General features: G+C 43.0%; 1 protein-coding gene across 3 annotated transcripts in view; it reads right to left on the bottom strand.

The window, feature by feature from the left end:
* The window catches only part of LOC306922464 (neuronal acetylcholine receptor subunit alpha-7-like), a 94264-nt gene extending 76521 nt beyond the window's left edge, over positions 1-17743 (bottom strand). For 2 of the 3 annotated variants that reach the window (XM_079500098.1, XM_079500097.1), the window contains exon 1: positions 17245-17743. In XM_079500098.1, the coding sequence (XP_079356224.1) occupies positions 17245-17317 (73 nt within the window). In that variant the 5' untranslated portion in view covers positions 17318-17743. Of the gene's footprint in view, positions 1-8391; positions 8616-17244 lie in introns of those variants that run through there. The other variant, XM_079500099.1, reaches the window with a different exon arrangement.
* Positions 17744-18366: the final 623 nt, after the last annotated feature.

Here is an 18366-nt window from a genome sequence, read left to right on the forward strand (position 1 = left end):
TCTAATGAAATTATCTATTCACCATATCACCTGTTCCAATGTATTGTTCTCAGCCCCCCCCGGAAAACAGTATGCAAGCAGTATTGTTTTATTATTATTGTTTTTTTTATATACAAAAAAGGTCCCTCCAAACCTTTCACATTACACTTTCAGTACTGCAAACTGCACAGTGAAGTAAACAATGCCATTCAACTGCAGCTCTGAAACACTTTCTCCCTGAGAGCAACACACTGAAACACACTGGTCCGCCACACACTTCACACACAGCCTCAGTGCCTTGACACGGTAGACGGGCATATATACTTCTTTAAGCTTCTTCTTTGACAGACTGAGATAATAACATGGAGAGGAATGTGGGCTACAGTACGTCGCCCATCGATTGTTAGCTGGCCCTGACTTATTGAAGTGCATCGGCCCTCCAAGCAGAGAGAGAGAGAGAGAGAGAGAGAGAGAGAGAGAGTGTGTGTGTGTGTGTGTGTGTGTGTGTGTGTGTGTGTGTGTGTGTGTGTGTGTGTGTGTGTGTGTGTGTGTGTGTGTGTGTGTGTGTGTGTGTGTGTGTGTGTGTGTGTGTGTGTGTGTGTGTGTGTGTGTGTGTGTGTGTGTGTGTGTGTGTGTGTGTGTTAACCCATTTAGGCGTGACGTCGAAATTAAACAAAATCTTCTAAATTCTGACAGTTTTCTGACATGTTTCTGTATTAGTGGTGCTCAATTTTTCTAAAATAGCAGACCTACAAGCTCGTAGTGGCGCGCTATGAGCTTGTAGATCTGCTATTTTTCAATAGCTAAATTATAGCATAATGTTTAAAACACAAAAAGGGGTTCCCGCCCAAAATGGGTTAAAATGGCCTTTACATCAGTGCAGAAGGACTACAGTGCATATTTGTCTGTGCTGCCACGTACAGCGTGTCCCATAATGTGGTGCTTTATGTGAGTAGCTAAAAGAAGTGTTATGCAATCTCCTTTACACTCACTCTTTGTGGGATGTACAGCATGCTGGAAGATTTATATATCTTTAATTAGGCATACACTCAAGACAGACAGTACACAAACAACGTACAGTTGTCCCACAGAATGCTGTGGCAAGGATCTCGCCTCCAGCTACAGTATATGTAAGCTTGTGATCCCATATACTGTACAGGTCAGAGAGATTCCTTCTGTGGAGCTAATAGTCTAGGTCACATTTCCAACGATCTTAACCCTGAAGGCACATCATCGTGTTCATTTATGGCTAATCTCTCAAGACAGATTCTGCAAAAGAAAAAGATAATACTCTGATGGTTTCCTAGATTGATTTATGGGGGTATCCAAATTTGCTGTATTCCCAGCTCAAAAATGGCAGCTAATGTCTGCGTGCACACACACGCGCGCGCACACACGCACACACACACACACACACACACACACACACACACTTGAGTTTTGCTTCTTTAGGTTTTCATATATGGGGAATGCAATGCCATATTTTGATTTTAGATCAAATGTGAGGAAAATGAGTAAAATATGCATTTACAGTAACAGTATATACTATAGCATAGTATATTTCTGACACCATAGTATCCTATGGCCTATTTCTGATTAAACCTTAAAATGAACCCTTGTCGTCTTAGAGGTCGTCACAGGGGTTTAAGGGAGAGGATTACTGTTTTATATAATGTGCTTGTTTTGCCCTAAAGGCAGAACCAACTCCTTGCATGCCTCTTCACACTTGTTGCCCTGCAGTGAGTTTGCGAGCACAATCTGTGTGCATGATGTGTGTGCGCGTATCGCTTGCGCGTGCATGCGTGCGTGTGTGTGTGCGTGCGTGCGTGCGTGCGTGCGTGCGTGCGTGCGTGCGTGCGTGCGTGCATGTGTGCGTGCGTGCGTGCTGACCATAGCTGCAGCTAATGGGGAGATGAATAAATAAACTAAAAACATATCTACCGGATGCAGTCCTTGTCCCTTTATACCCATATATTGAGAGTCCTGATATCATCAGTACATGCCTAAATATGGGCATACTCCCTTTTGTGGCCATATATGGAGCAGGATCTGGCTGTTTTGTTAGACCCTCCTATATACAGCTTTTGTCCCCACAAGATTTGCCATTGACAATGAAAGGGGAATTCAGGTCAAATGTCTGCTGAATATGACATAAATTAAACATCACACGGCATTGACATTGAAGAGAAAATGTACGTCTTATGTAAACAAGCAAATCAGCTAACCAATCAAAGGCAACAGGCATTCTGATTGGCCAGCATGAGATGATGCATGATGTCGTATGATGATAAGAGCGGCCCTCACTTTACACTCATTTGTTGTGATTTTACAACAAATTAGTTACAAAATTGTCTCAATAATATATAATATATTTTTAATGCCACAATTTTTTAATCGAATCGTGATCATTATTATTTTTTATCGTTTTTTTTCATGATGACAGTAAGGCTGACTGACATCTCCATATATGGAGCTGACATGTTCTGACATTCCATTATGTTGATACTTCCCCATCCATCCTTCCTCTTCGATGTCTCCCTTTGGACTGATACCCATCCACCTGCCCCAAAGTTATTAGTGCTAAGCTGGGCCCTCATCAAACCCTGTACACTCAAGACACTGCTCCCACTGCCACCCTTAGATCTCCATATATGGAGCTGACTTGTTCTGACATTCCATTATGTTGATCTGACTGACCTCATCAAACTCTGTACACTCAAGACACGCTCCATATATGGACAGTACAGAATTCATTCCATATGTTGATCTGACTTGGGGGCAAAATCGCAATGAATTGCAATATTGCATTGCATCGCGAAATTATTATAAATCGAATCGGCACCCTATGGGTTATCGAGAGCATATCGAATCGGGAGGAAAGTGAATCGTCCCACCCCTATCAAACAGGGTATTATTCCATTCTGTTTGCCTGTAACTGGGAATACATATTAATGGGCCGGGGCGTCTGGAACACTCTGGTGGAGCTGTTGCCCCCGCGACCCGACTACGGATAAGCGGTATGAAGATGGATGGATGGATGGATAAAACATCATTATCACAAAAGCAATATTAACCCAATCCCAGGTTGAGGGTCTTCATAGATTTCATCCCCAAAAGCACTTTCTCTTCTGCCCATAGGGTTTCTACTACAGTAGGGGTTCTCAACGTTTTTGGCCCGGGGACCTCCGGAAATGCTTTGGCAATGTCTCGGGACCCCCGCCCCGCTCCCTCCCGACCCCCAATATAAATTGACTGCTACAATAACCTTAAACCATTTTGGGCGGGAACCCCTTTTGGTGTTTTAAGCATTGTTATAATTTAGCTATTGAAAAATAGCAGATCTACAAGCTCATAGCGCGCCACCGAGTGGCGCGCTACGAGCTTGTAGGTCTGCTATTTTAGAAAAATCGTGAACATTTTTTTTTTTTGAAAATAATTTGGGGACCCCCTAAAATAATTTGGCGACCCCCCGAGGGGTCGCGACCCACGGATTGAGAACCCCTGTACTACAGTACATACAATTTCTACAACGATCCATGACTGACACAGCCAGCCACTCAGAATGGCGAAGGCCTGCACTCCAAGTTTAAAGCTCAAATATGTTGTGTTAAATGTGCACAGAATTTGCTGTGAACTGAACACATACCTTTTCAGCTGTGCAAATGCATTTCCTATAGGGACTAAAAGTGTCAGAAACACCAGCATCTATGGCTTTTAACCCACTCGAACACACATCGAACAGCACTTAAAACAGGTCTATAAATTGAACGCCCTATAGCATGCAACCATGTTGAGATTTGAGTAAATGGCAGTTATTCGTGTTGACTGATGACTTACAACGTGTACAACATCACTGAACATGATTCTTTCATTTCTTATGTACTCCATCTCCAGATTTAATCCCTCATCTTTACGTCTTTTGTATGAGATATTTCAATACTGAGCTGCTGTTGAAGGCAATTATATGTTACTTAGTTATAATTTACATTGGAGACGTATGTGTCTATTTGTAAATAATGTTGGCTTATGTTCATGGAATCATTAAAGGTATATTCAGTGATTTGACTTAATTCAAATATCACTTATTTTTAATTCTGGATAATCCTCCCTACTATAGTGTGTGCTGACCATATAAGGAAATCCTCCCTGTCCCCAGTGAGCCCCTGGGGTCAAAACACCCTAGTTTCAGTTTTGGTGGCGGGTGGCAAAACCTTCATCCAATCAGGATGAGAGGGGCCTTCCTCCAATCATGATCGAGTGGGGGCGGGCCATAGTGCACATGCCGTTGGCCTGTTGCACTTCCCCCCACTGTAGAGCGTGCATGTGCACATTTTGTTACCGGGGCGGACTGGGTGGTTTTCCAAATCACCCAAATCACTGAATGCTCCTTTAATTTTGTGTAATTTATTTTATCTGTTTTGGGTCGAAAAGGCCTTGTGCACTCCTACAAGGAAAGGTGCGTCGGAGCCGACAACCAAATGCGAATCATGAGAAGAAAAGGGTCCCACACACTGTCTTTCACTTATATAAAAAAAGAAATCTGTTCTTTGGTTCAGTTGGTCGAGACACGTGAGATAATGCTGCAAAGACATTGCATCCTACTGTATATCGTGAAGTGAACCCTATACTGATCTGTGACCCGCATGGTCTTCCCTCTAGCACCACCCTTAGGCCAAAATAATGCACTTGTACAAGAGCGCCTTCAAGATCCCTGGAGACATTTTAGTTTACACTAGCGCCACCCTCAGGCCAAGGTCAAGGTTTCAACTTTGCATAGATATTTCTGGTTGGGTGTATAAGAAGCATGCAGCCTCCATGGTATGCTAGTGTAGCATTGTGCGGAATACGGGGATTGAACCCGGGCCTCCCACTCGCCAGACCAACGCGCAACCTGTCGTGCCAATCGGGCTCAGCCCGATTGGCACGACAGGTTACTAGGCTTACTAGGCTACACTAGCAGGGGCTTTTAGGTTGTTTTGTATTGTTGTCGACTATTTCCGGTGTTTGCAGGTAAACATTATTGGCCATATGCAAATATGCCTCTTTTTTTATTAACCCATTTAGGCCTGACGTAAAAAAAAAAAAAAAAAAGTCTTCTGAAAGAATATATATTCAAAGATTTGTTCCGCATTTTCACGATTTTTCAAAAATAACAGACATACAAGCTAAAGTATAACATAATGCTCAGTTAAAACACCAAAAGGGGTGCCTATACCCTTGGCAAAAGCTATATAATGCTGATCTGGTATATCTCTTATAAATATGCAATGTTTTTGCAGCTGTAGACGTGAACCCTTGTGGGAGAAAAGCAATTTTCCTGATCTGAGACAGCTGGGAGTCCTGGAGTTATCTTGTAATATCACTGCAACGCAGTGTCATTTAAATTGTTTTGAATGTAATATTAAAGTACTTTCTTTTGTCAGCCAGCCCCCTTAAATGTCTTAGTTTATTTTCCCCAATATTACGAACCTTCCCTATTCTAACTTGTCATACTATGAAGTATAATTACTCATACACATACTTATTCTTCCGTTTATGGCTCTGTGATAGTTGGACAAACCGCACTGCATTCAGTTTGGGAACACACCTACACAGTCAGAGACAGAGCATAGCCAAAGGAGCTCCAATAAATTACCCCCATATATCTCTCTCTCATTGTATTAGCGACCCCTCATATATTTCCTATTAAGGGCCCACTAGGGGCATAACACCAATACTTCTACAATCAATAAACCTCAGTTGTATTGTTCTGAAATAAAGCAATCTTTTCTCTGGGCGCACACACGCACGCACGCACACACACACACACCTAAGACCTAAACATGGTTGAGAATGATAGTCAGCCTAATCATTTAAGAATATATCAGCTGTTGAAATAGGCATAGTGATTCACAGATTTGATCATTCTCTGATAGTTATGAACAAAAAACAAAATCTGTTTTGAAATATACAGTATGAGGTGCTTTTGCCATCCATTGTATTTGTTGACTGGAGCAACATTGTACATCATTATTATTATTTTTTCTAGAATCTTTATCCCACGATTTTGCAACCCATTTTTTCACCCAGTGTCAATTAAACTATCCATCTGGGCTCTACACTAGTCCCTCTGCCAACCTGGGGAGAGCAACGGACTGACCTCATGCTCCCTTCTATGCATGAGGAGTCCAAGCCACTCCTTTTCACCCGACAGGGGGAGATTCCCCGGTTGGACGTATAGCGCGGGGAAGGAACACGTTATTCCAACCAGTTACCTTTCCCCCATTCACAGCTCAGAAAAATATCAAATTAAGCCATTTTGGGCGGGAACCCCTTTTGGTGTTAGCATTACGTTATGCTTTAGCTATTGAAAAATAGCAGATCTACAAGCTCATAGCGCGCCACCGAGTGGCGCGCTACGAGCTTGTAGGTCTGCTATTTTTGAAAAATCGAAGAACGACTGACATAGAAAACTGTCAGGATGTAGAAGACATTTTTAGAATCTGATCTCAGGTCAAATTAACAAAACCAACTTCAGTCTGATAATAGCGTTCCACCTGTAGAACGTTCTGTCCTCTCTCGCGCTGCATTGTGTCTTCCTCCTCCTCGTCTCTCTCACTGCTTCAGAATGAGTTAATCTCACTTGATGTTTCACACGTGGAAGCTTTTAGTTTAGTCTTTATGCCGGTGACATTATCTAGTATATGCACATTGTACCACACCGTGAAAGCATCTTGACAACGTCTATTCTATCTTTCAGCAATCTGGGAACCCATTATGCTACCTATCTAATAACCTGACAACTCAGGTGTGTGTGTGCGTGTGTGTGTGTGTGTGTGTGTGTGTGTGTGTGTGTGTGTGTGCGCGCGCGTGCGGGCATGTTTCACACAATAAACCTGTAATGTGTTTTCTATAGGGGATAAACGTCATTCATGGGAAACATGAACAACACAGCATATCCTGGCAGAAACACAAGCTTTATGGCCTTTTCGAGCCATTCCCAAACACATCCACAGCACTTAAACAAGTCTATAAATTGAGCCCATGCAACCATGTTGAGATTTGAGTTAACGGCAGTGATTCATGTTGACCGATGACTCTTAGAACATGCACATCATCGCTGAACATGATTTATGGCCATACCGTGTAGAAAACGCCATTCATATTTAATGCTCTCTCAGACTTTACAGCACAGCTGCCTCTCTGGTTTTTATGTTTAGAGACCATTTCAATACAATTCTGTGCTGCTGTTGTATAGAAAACATACAACTCCCCTGAGCCAAACACTAAGGCTTAGTGCCGTGTGCTGGACAGCTGATCTACAAGCTAAGCTAACAAAGCATATCTCACTGTGACGCCTTGTTATAACAATCAGAACCATAAATTGGATGTTGCGAGTCCTGGAATTATTTAGGGTGTAAGTAAACCTAGCCCCTCTCGGAACCCTCGTAAAAGGTTTCTGACATTTGGATGTTTACCTTTTACGGAGGGTTCCTTCTCAGTTGTCGCCCGCAACATGGCGATTCTGGGATACACACGGACTTGGCCTCGCATATGTTCTTGCTGCGGGATGTTTTTCAGAGCTGCCAAAACGGTCTGACAAAGATTAAAAATACTTAACGGCTTCTGCACCGTTCGCGGGGGGTTCGGTTGTCTCCGTTGTCTCCTATAGCTCTTATATGCTTCTTTAGAGACATATAACCACCACTCAAATAGCGCAGCAAGAACATATGCGAGGCCAAGTCCGTGTGTATCCCAGAATCGCCATGTTGCGGGCGACAACTGAGAAGGGACCCTCCGTAAAAGGTAAACAAGGTAAACAAACAACAAGTGTCAGAAACCTTTTACGAGGGTTCCGAGAGGGGCTAAAGTAAACCCTGTATTGCAGACCAACATGAGAACACAGAACTGTTGTCGACATCATTCAATTCAAAATAGTCAATCAGTGCATTGACTTCCAATTTGCAAATTAAGCGAAAATTATTAAACCCAGATCTTTTGTACCTTCTTCAGCTGATAAAAGCTGATAAAAGTTGTATAGTATCGATAGTATCGTTATTTAATTATTTACTTTTTTTACTTATGTGTATTGTGGAGCATCACCCAATGTAAGTTTTTCACAATGCTGTACCTGTACATCTGTGTGACAATAAACACCTTGAACCTTGAACCTTGAATGTTCCTTAACCTCTTGAGCCCCATTGCCCCCGCCGGCGGGGGCAGCAGCTGTCCACCTCATGAACAGCTCTCAGCGGGTTCCTACTCCGGTTCCAACTAATTAAAAACTAACTAATTAAAAGCTCCTTGAATGCTTCCAATAAAACTATATTCCAAAGTAACCGAGTAACATCCAAGAAAAACTGCCTTAAGTAATCCTCAAAGTCCCAAAAGAAAAATGCATTGCAAAAAAATAATGAATTGTATTCCTCTCACCCATCATGGAGATGCCTTTGTTCTGTTCTGTTTGATCTGTTTCAGTTCATTATCCACCATCAGAATATCTTTATTTCTAATTTCAACCAAACTTCCGTAATGGTCTTAAAGTTCATCGTCCACAATATTAAATGGTTTAAAATTCTGATTTGGAGTGTGGACTTTAAAGTCTCTTTGTCAAACCACACCAAACAGTACACAACATGGAACCCCTACAGCCTCACTTCCTGCCTCCTGGCAAGGAAGCTTAGAGAAGGAAAGGACATGCGCCATGACACTTTCATGGGAGCCAAACTACACCCAGTATTTCTGAAGTAATCGCTTCAGGAAAATAACCGAAGACAATGATGTAACACATTATTGTCTGCTATGTTGCTTTTCGATGTGTACACTGTGTCATTTTATAGAGGTAACGTATAGTATCTAAAGAGAACAAAGTACCTTTTTTGTTTGCTACAATGTGATATTTTCTGTCATGTGGTTTCTACGCTTTTAAATGATTATTTTGTTAAAGGTTCATTATTCAATTTCATATTGCCGTAATTTCCGGTGCCCCGACCATATATGGTGTAGAGTGGCCTGACGGCTCTCACAGGTCATTGCAGCTTCGTGCAGACGGGAGTTTGTTTGTTTCTCATGGAGCGTGTTGCCACTTGAGGTTTGTTTTGTTATTTCTTACCCATGCCTTAAGAAGTTTGTCAACATTTCAGTTTCTATGTTATATTTCTGTATGAGTTTCATTGATCGTTTTGTTTATTGTTTTTCCTTTCAGTCCTGGTTGTTTGTTCAAATGGGTTCCTTTACAATACAGTACATACATTCGTTCATTCCCTTTGAGATCCGTGCAGTCAGTAAAGGTAATTCAGTTGTTCATGTTTCCTTTCTTTATATTTCGTTTATATGCTTTATTTGCTGTTTATTATTTGATCACTGATTATTGTTTATTGTCTTTGTTTCGTCAGTTTTGACGTGGGTTTTTGGAGCAATAAACCGCCAGTACATGCTACAACTACCAGCTCAGTGGCCTTGTGGTTAGAGTGAGGGCTACTTACTACAAGGCTACAACTGCCTCGTTTCAACTGCCTCGTTACCAAGGCTACTTACTACATGCTACTGCCTCGTTTCAAGTTCGTCTCAGAGGGAATGACACTGAACGCACCAAGTATCTCGAGACTTCCCACCGTTTCCTATCTGCCCTATGGGCCTCATGGCTCGGCAAGGCTACTTACTACATGCTACAACTCCCTCGTTTCAAGTTCGTATCAGAGGGAATGACACTGAACGTACCAAGTATCTCGAGACTTCCCACCGTTTCCTATCTGCCCTATGGGCCTCATGGCTCGGCAAGGCTACTTACTACATGCTACAACTCCCTCGTTTCAAGTTCGTATCAGAGGGAATGACACTGAACGTACCAAGTATCTCGAGACTTCCCACCGTTTCCTGTCTGGCAGCCAAATCTCGCGATACCTCTGAGCCAGAAACGATACCATGCTGCTGTTTAGATCCTCAAATAAAATGATATAGGCCTACTGTGCACATCGAAAAGCAAGTGATTAGAAAACAACCTGTCTATATCCCTGAACCAATTATATGACAAAAGGTCTCAATTGTTCAGAAATAATGTTTGTTATGAGCTGGTCCAGCCGGCTCCATTCACTGCCATGTATTCATTGAACTTCCGGTGTGAGTTTTGGCTCCCATGAGAAAGTGTCCATGAAAGTGTCATGGCGCAGCCCAGTCACGTGACCATTTCCTTTCCTTCTCTAAGCTTCCTTGCCTCCTGGAACTTTTCTAGCTGTTCCTGGAACCTCACTTCCTGCAACTTTTCTACCAGTCGTGCATCTTTTACTACATTGTGCTGCTAGTTTTCTCCCACAGCTCTCCCTATGAAATAAAACCTGACAACAGAGAATGAATGGCACATGACATATTATGAGGTGCAAAGCTAAATATGAATCAGGCATAAGCTTTTCCCAAATTAAAGCCATACACAGGACGTCATGAGGGCCTAAAAGCAGACCTCTCTAAATTAGGCTTAAGAGAGGTCTGAGAACAGTAGCAATCATCATACAATATACAAAACAATCCACAATGACACAACTGTTTATTGAATAGTGCCACCAATTTCCTTTTATGTTGTGTGCTTTCTTTCCTAAAATTCTTTTTTTTTAAAGATATTGGACACCTCAAGGTTTTGAAGGTATTGAACTATATATTGATTTGTTTAAGCCAGCCGTGACGCTTTTCTTTTTTATTGTCTCATTTTAGTGAGGTTTCACTAAATATTTCACAACAGTGAGGACCAGTGTGGGCACACGTTTCAAGGAGATGTACGTACTGAAGGCATATTTCAGAAATTAGATAATAAAGAAGATAGCCCATTAGGTCCAACTGCATTCCTAACACATTCCTAACAGTTAAGAGACACAGTCTAGACACAAAATACGGATATAATAAGTGATCTTGACAGAGTTTGGGCCTGCAGTTCAAATGCATAGAAGGCCTACTTTAAAATGCAGTACAATACTGGATGGAAATACAGTTCTGTCAGGTTCTGCTTTGTGTGCAGATTCATGAACTGAAATAAACCATTTTGGGCGGGAACCCCTTTTGGTGTAAGCATTGTTATGCTTTAGCTATTGAAAAATAGCAGATCTACAAGCTCCTAGCGCGCCACCGAGTGGCGCGCTAGGAGCTTGTAGGTCTGCTATTTTTTTTAAGAACGACTGACAGGAAAACTGTCAGGATGTAGAAGACATTTTTAGAATCTGATCTCAGATCCGATCTATACAACAATATACTACATGTAAGGAAAACTCAAAAATGTGTCTTTTAACCACATATTAACCAATAAATGATCTGGAGTGAGCAATGCCTGCACATGGTATAACACCGGACAAAGATCAACTGACCTCGTTCCCCCACAGCTTCTGCTCAAATTTGGGGGTAAATGGTGCATTTATATAGCGCCTTTATCCAAGGCGCTTTACATAGATTGTGCATTACATTCACCCATTCACACACACACATTCATACACCGATGGCAGCAGAAACCATGCAAGGCACCAACCAGCACATCAGGAGCAATTTGGGGTTCAGTGTCTTGCTCAAGGACACTTCCACACTAACTCTGGGGGAGCCCGGGTTCGAACTGGCAACCTTGCGGTTGCCATCCAGCTACTGTACCCCTGAGCCACCGCCGCCCGGGGGAAATGCATTATGCTGCCACCATAATGTGGAATGAACTATCAAAACCCATTCCTCAGTCCCTACCCAAACTCAGAACTAAACTAAAAGAATAGCTGACCTCAAAATACAAGTGAACAGAGCAGGCCTCCCCCCTTCCTCTGTAAATAATATACCTGTTGAATGCTACTGTGTTTTCTACCAAGGTATTGTATTACATGTACCACAATGCAAACGGCAAGCCTCCTAGGGATTTTTGTGTCATCCGCCTTTGACCGCCACCATACTGTACTACCAATCAATCAATCAAACAATCAATGAAAAAGTCAACACCTTTGCATTGTGATCTTCTTTGATGGCCAAATATAGTTATCGGTCTCAGCCCTCGTAGAGATGACACAATGTTGGCAGCGTCCAAAAATAATGTCAAGTGAGTTTGATGTATCGAGGGGCAAATCGAAGGGCAGACTGACTGAAGCATAGCATACTAAAGACAAGTCTTAACCCATTTAGACTTGACGTCGAAATTTAAGAAAATGTTCTCAAACTATTTCATGTCAAGGACCCCCAGAATTTATATTTAATTGGCCGCCAACCCCGATCTCAAAATATGTTGTTACTTCCAGGGACCCCCCAGAAGCTCTGAAAGAATATATATTTTTAGATTTGTGCCACATTTTCACGATCTTTCAAAAATAGCAGATCTACAAGCTCGTAGCGCGGCACTCGGTGCCACGCGGCACTCTGTGCCACGCTATGAGCTTGTGGATCTGCTATTTTTCAATAGCTAAAGTATAACATAATGCTTAAAACACCAAAAGGGGGGGCCCAGAATGGGTTAAATCAGTCAGTCGAGCTGTCTTCAGGTTGACTGAGGTGGATACATGGGCAGCGTTCCAACTCATGGAGGATAGTGACAGATGCTGGACCACTAGCCTCCATCTACAGCTGTTGTACCTCATATTTCTTCTCAGACATCCATTATTGGTGTAGTTTTAGATCAAACTGTATTAATCCCACATGAAGAGCGATTTGGACATTTCAGTGGCCAGAAGGTAGAATACAGCAATAAAGAAAATCACACCCATGTGAAGTGAGTCGGCGCTCTAATCAATTATTGACCTTATACCAACCTTGAAACATACCTTATAGTTACGTCACCAAGAATGGTGGTCCCTTATTGGTCGAGGGTTTCCACTGACATACCGACAGCCGATTTGCTCAGACACATGACGTAAATTCTCCATTCATTGCCAATCCGCACTTGTCAATGGCAATTGTTTGTGTTAAGACAGAATTTACACTAGCCTATAGCTGTTTATGGGAGGGGCTCTAAAATTAGAATAAATAATAAATAAATAAAATCACACCCGTGTGAAGTGAGGGTTTCTAGGACGTCTTCACCAGTTGAAATAATATAGTTTATTCTGGGCCAGATCTGACTTGTTATAATATGACGTAATTGGATCTGGCCTCGATCAGACACTCTCTGATTCATCCAGGGACGTCCGTCTTAGTGGGCAGAATTTATGATGGTTGAAATCAGGTGATATTCTGGGCCAGATGTGACTAGTCTTGGTTTGACTTGATCTGGCCCCAATCGAGACGTCACTAATTCGTCCAGGTCCTGATCGTGCTTGCTGGGAATTTGCGTCCTCACAAAAAGCCAAAATCAGCCAATCCTCTTATTATCATACAATAGCCACGAACGTTAAGAGGTCCAAGTATTGTATCTCTCGACTAGTCTCGAGTATTGCGCAATGTCTGACACCTCTCTACCGGCCACATAACGGGTTGTCCCGACTCCCCAGTGGCACAATCGTTATGCGATGCTCAACCAATGGCACATCACCCACCCAATCATATTGCGTCCTCACTTTTTCCGTCTTCACTTTTTTTGTCTTCAATGTTTGTGTTTTGTTTACACAAACCCGGAAAGCTGGGCATAGAAAAATCACACTTGTGTGAAGTGAGGGGCGCTCTTATCATCAATTTAATTCATACATCATCATACGTCACATTCCGTGCTCAGCCAATCGAATCGAATCGCTATGTGGTACACACAAACACACAAAGATGGGCATATAGGCCCCTCAAAAAGTAACTAAGCTAAAATAAAAATGCATCTCTTCAAGGAACTGTCTTTAGGGCTGTTTTTTTTCTGAACTCATTGTCGTAACAACAGACAGTTTGACAGCATCCAGTCAGTGCATAACCCGTCTGCAGTGTAATGAGTGTATGCTCAATCTCAGAAGAAACCACTGGCCAGTGGCCACTGGTCACACATGCAGTTTGTATGTTTGTAATATGTGATTGTAAAAAAAGTCATACTGTAGTTTGACTGCACTGTTTCTAATGAATTACTCTACATAACATTGGTGTTCATCATGAGCCAAAGTTGAGATTTGAATCTGAAGTCTTCCAGTGACCTGCATGGAAGGAACCAGGTGGAGCCTTCCTGCATGGAAGGAACCAGGTGGAGCCTTCCTACATGGAAGGAACCAGGTGGAGCCTTCCTGCATGGAAGGAACCAGGTGGAGCCTTCCTGCATGGAAGGAACCAGGTGGAGCCTTCCTGCATGGAAGGAACCAGGTGGAGCCTTCCTGCATGGAAGGAACCAGGTGGAGCCTTCCTACATGGAAGGAACCAGGTGGAGCCTTCCTGCATGGAAGGAACCAGGTGGAGCCTTCCTGCATGGAAGGAACCAGGTGGAGCCTTCCTGCATGGAAGGAACCAGGTGGAGCCTTCCTGCATGGAAGGAACCAGGTGGAGCCTTCCTGCATGGAAGGAACCAGGTGGAGCCTTCCTGCATGGAAGGAACCAGGTGGAGCCTTCCTACATGGAAGGAACCAGGTGGAGCCTTCCTGCATGGAAGGAACCAGGTGGAGCCTTCCTGCATGGAAGGAACCAGGTGGAGCCTTCCTGCATGGAAGGAACCAGGTGGAGCCTTCCTGCATGGAAGGAACCAGGTGGAGCCTTCCTACATGGAAGGAACCAGGTGGAGCCTTCCTGCATGGAAGGAACCAGGTGGAGCCTTCCTGCATGGAAGGAACCAGGTGGAGCCTTCCTACATGGAAGGAACCAGGTGGAGCCTTCCTACATGGAAGGAACCAGGTGGAGCCTTCCTGCATGGAAGGAACCAGGTGGAGCCTTCCTACATGGAAGGAACCAGGTGGAGCCTTCCTACATGGAAGGAACCAGGTGGAGCCTTCCTGCATGGAAGGAACCAGGTGGAGCCTTCCTGCATGGAAGGAACCAGGTGGAGCCTTCCTGCATGGAAGGAACCAGGTGGAGCCTACTTGGTTGATGTGATTCCAGTGACCTGCATGGAAGGAACCAGGTGGAGCCTACTTGGTTGATGTGATTTATCATTTATCAACTGTTCTGTCTGAGTAGTAGTGTAATATATTATACATATTTAATAATGTATCTATTAAGTCCATATATAATATATACAGTGAATGTTCCATTACTGTTATCTGTATCAATAAAAACGTCTGGGATTCCGAGGCTAGTATCAAACCAACAAATGGAGAGCCAGTTGTTTGCTTACAGCCAGAGGTGACACACTGGTCAGATGAGCGTCTCTGTGTGTGTGTGTGTGTGTGTGTGTGTGTGTGTGTGTGTGTGTGTGTGTGTGTGTGTGTGTGTGTGTGTGTGTGTGTGTGTGTGTGTGTGTCTGTGCGTGTGTGTGTGTGCGTGTGTGAGTGTGTGTGTGTTGCATGCGTGCCGGTGGGTGGGCACTGGGCGGGGCAGTATGTACTGTGTATGCATGAATAAGACATTTGATGAATAAAATATTCATTTCCAAGCTCTCCATAAGGACTGCAAACCTCCAGATCAAAGTACCTATTAGGGTGATTATTAAACATGCTGTGAGGGCCTACACTGCTCACCCTCCCAATGCTGAATGCATTACAGCAGTGTTCATTTTGTGACTATAAGACTAAGATTTCTGCTTTTAGTCGTCTAAGACTAAGACTAAGACTAAGACAAAACTATTTCAGAAGACTAAATAGGACTAAGACTATATGTTGTGCTATTAAAAAAACTAGGACTAACACGAAATCATTTCTGGCCAAATTAACATTAACACTAAGACTAAAAGACTGATATTTTAGTCGACTGAGACTAGACTAAAAGATTTTGATATTTTAGTCGACTGAGACTAGACTTAAACAATTTCAGGAGACTAAATAGGACTAAGACTAAATAGGACTAAGACTAAATAGGACTAAGACTAAATGGTGTGTTAATCAAAAGACTAAGACTAAACCAAAATCTGCTGAAAAAATGAACACTGCATTACAGTCGATATCGGAATATCCTCCTCAGTCACAGACAGATTATCCATATCCACTGTGTCCATATGTGTCCATATCCAGTGGATATGTGTCCATATGTGTCCATATCCAGTATGTGTCCATATCCAGTGGATATGTGTCCATATCCAGTATGTGTCCATATATGTGTCCAACTGTCCATATCCAGTGGATATGTGTCCATATGTGTCCATATCCAGTGGATATGTGTCCATATGTGTCCATATCCAGTGGATATGGACACATCCAGTGTCCATATCCACTGGATGTGTCCATATGTGTCCATATCCACTGGATGTGTCCATATCCAGTGGATATGTCCATATCCAGTGTCCATATCCAGTGTCCATATCCAGTGTCCATATCCAGTGTCCATATCCAGTGGATATGGACACATCCAGTGTCCATATCCACTGGATGTGTCCATATCCAGTGTCCATATCCACTGGATATGTGTACATATGTGTCCATATCCACTGGATGTGTCCATATCCAGTGTCCATATCCACTGGATGTGTCCATATCCACTGGATGTGTCCATATCTCTGTGTACTTCTTAGTGTCTGACTGACCTAAAGTTCTGCAAACACCACAGAGCCAGATGTTAGCAATGTAAAGAGGCCAGGAGATGTGGGCTCTCTTCTCTCTCTCTCTCTCTCTCTCTCTCATCTCTCTCTCTCTCTCTCTCTCTCTCTCTCTCTCTCTCTCTCTCTCTCTCTCTCTCTCTCTCTCTCTCTCTCTCTCTCTCTCTCTCTCTCTCTCTCTCTCTCTCTCTCTCTCTCTCTCTCTCTCTCTCTCTCTCTCTCTCTCTCTCTCTCTCTCTCTCTCTCTCTCTCTCTCTCTCTCTCTCTCAGCTTTCCCTCCAGCCAGACAGGATTTAGAATTACAGTAGTAGGATTTTAATCTAGACTTGGATACTGTATGCCTAAAGTGCAAGGCTATTATAGCCGAATACAAGTGCAGATGCTTATATCACTCAATAGGACCACATATGGATTAAGCGTCAAACTCAGTCACAAAAAACGTTGTTTAATGAAAAAGTAGCCTACGGTATTCTATTCACCACATGTCACATAGCCTGCCCTACCAACTGTCCAAAGTTTGAAACGTGGTAGAAAATTAGCTCTGGTCCATAGCCTATAGGCTTAAGGACTTCTCCTTAGAAGACCTTAATAAAACCGCCCCCGAAATCCCATGGGATGTTGTCGGCTATTTGAGAGGACATTTCACTTGACCAACCACACTGCATCCGATAGAATGCATAAAGTAGCCCATATAAAACGAGTGAAAGACAATTATTAAAGAAAGGCTGCGCGTTCATAAACTCACACAATGACCTCACCTTGACAGAAGAGTGTCACGCACAGGTAAATCCCAACAAGTACTGATCCTCCGACACACTTCACTGGCTCCATCGTAGATGTAAGATTTCCCCTAAAAAACGGCTGGAGATTCCAAACTTCAGGTTGAGAACGGTGCGCGCGCTGCGTAAAAACTATCCTCTTGTCAACGGAACGATTGCCTCTCTCTCTCTCTCTCTCTCTCTCTCTGTCTCGCACGGTGTCCGTCTCCGTAATTTGACCTGATTGTCGCTGTCTGCCTGCAGCTGGCTGTCCCCTCACCTTGAGATTCACACTGGCCTGTCCACGTACTCGTTTTGTCTCTCTCTGAGTCTGAGGGACACTGCTTTTCTCTTCTATTTAGCCTGTAACACCGTGGTGGTTGTCCTCTTGTTGTCCTAGTCTCCCGCATGCATTCTTTACGCAGCGATGTTGGTGCGTCCACGCCACAGTCGCCACTTGCCCATCCTGCTACCACAATGCTGTCGAACTTTATGAAGATGTGAGCAACAGCGCAAAGCCCCTCCCCTCCCGTCCCGAATACAGCACGGCCCCAAACCCAAACTGATGACATGGATGAATGAATGAATCAAGACAATCAATCAATCAATCAATCAATCATGGAATTAACTAATTAGTTAGTTAGTTAATTGTATACAAATTGAAAATCAATCAATCAATCAATCATGGAATTAATTAATTAGTTAGTTAGTTAATTGTATACAAATCACACCCGTGTGAAGTGAGGGGCGTTAATATGTTAAAGTCTAACTCATGTTGATTAGGTGATGTAATGGTGATGTAAAACAAACGGTGCCAACAGAAACATCAAACGCCATTAACGATAAAGAGACAATATGACGTAATGAGGCACATTATGAATTTTCCCTTCATTGTCAACGGCGTTTACAAAACAAACATTGCACTAAAGACAAACATTAAACCTGTATATAGGACAGGAGGGGCTAGCGCCCCTCAAAAAGAGGGTATAGTGTGTAACTCTCCTCAAAGTCTTTTTTCGAGCTGAAATGAAATTAAATGAAATGATTACTATATTTACCCAGGGTATCTGGGCTAAGCTCAAGAACTTGTTTCCAGCCAGGCCCTGCTCATAGAACATTTCA

Source organism: Electrona antarctica, assembly GCF_951216825.1.
Source record: "Electrona antarctica genome assembly, chromosome: 4".
NCBI lineage: Eukaryota > Metazoa > Chordata > Actinopteri > Myctophiformes > Myctophidae > Electrona > Electrona antarctica.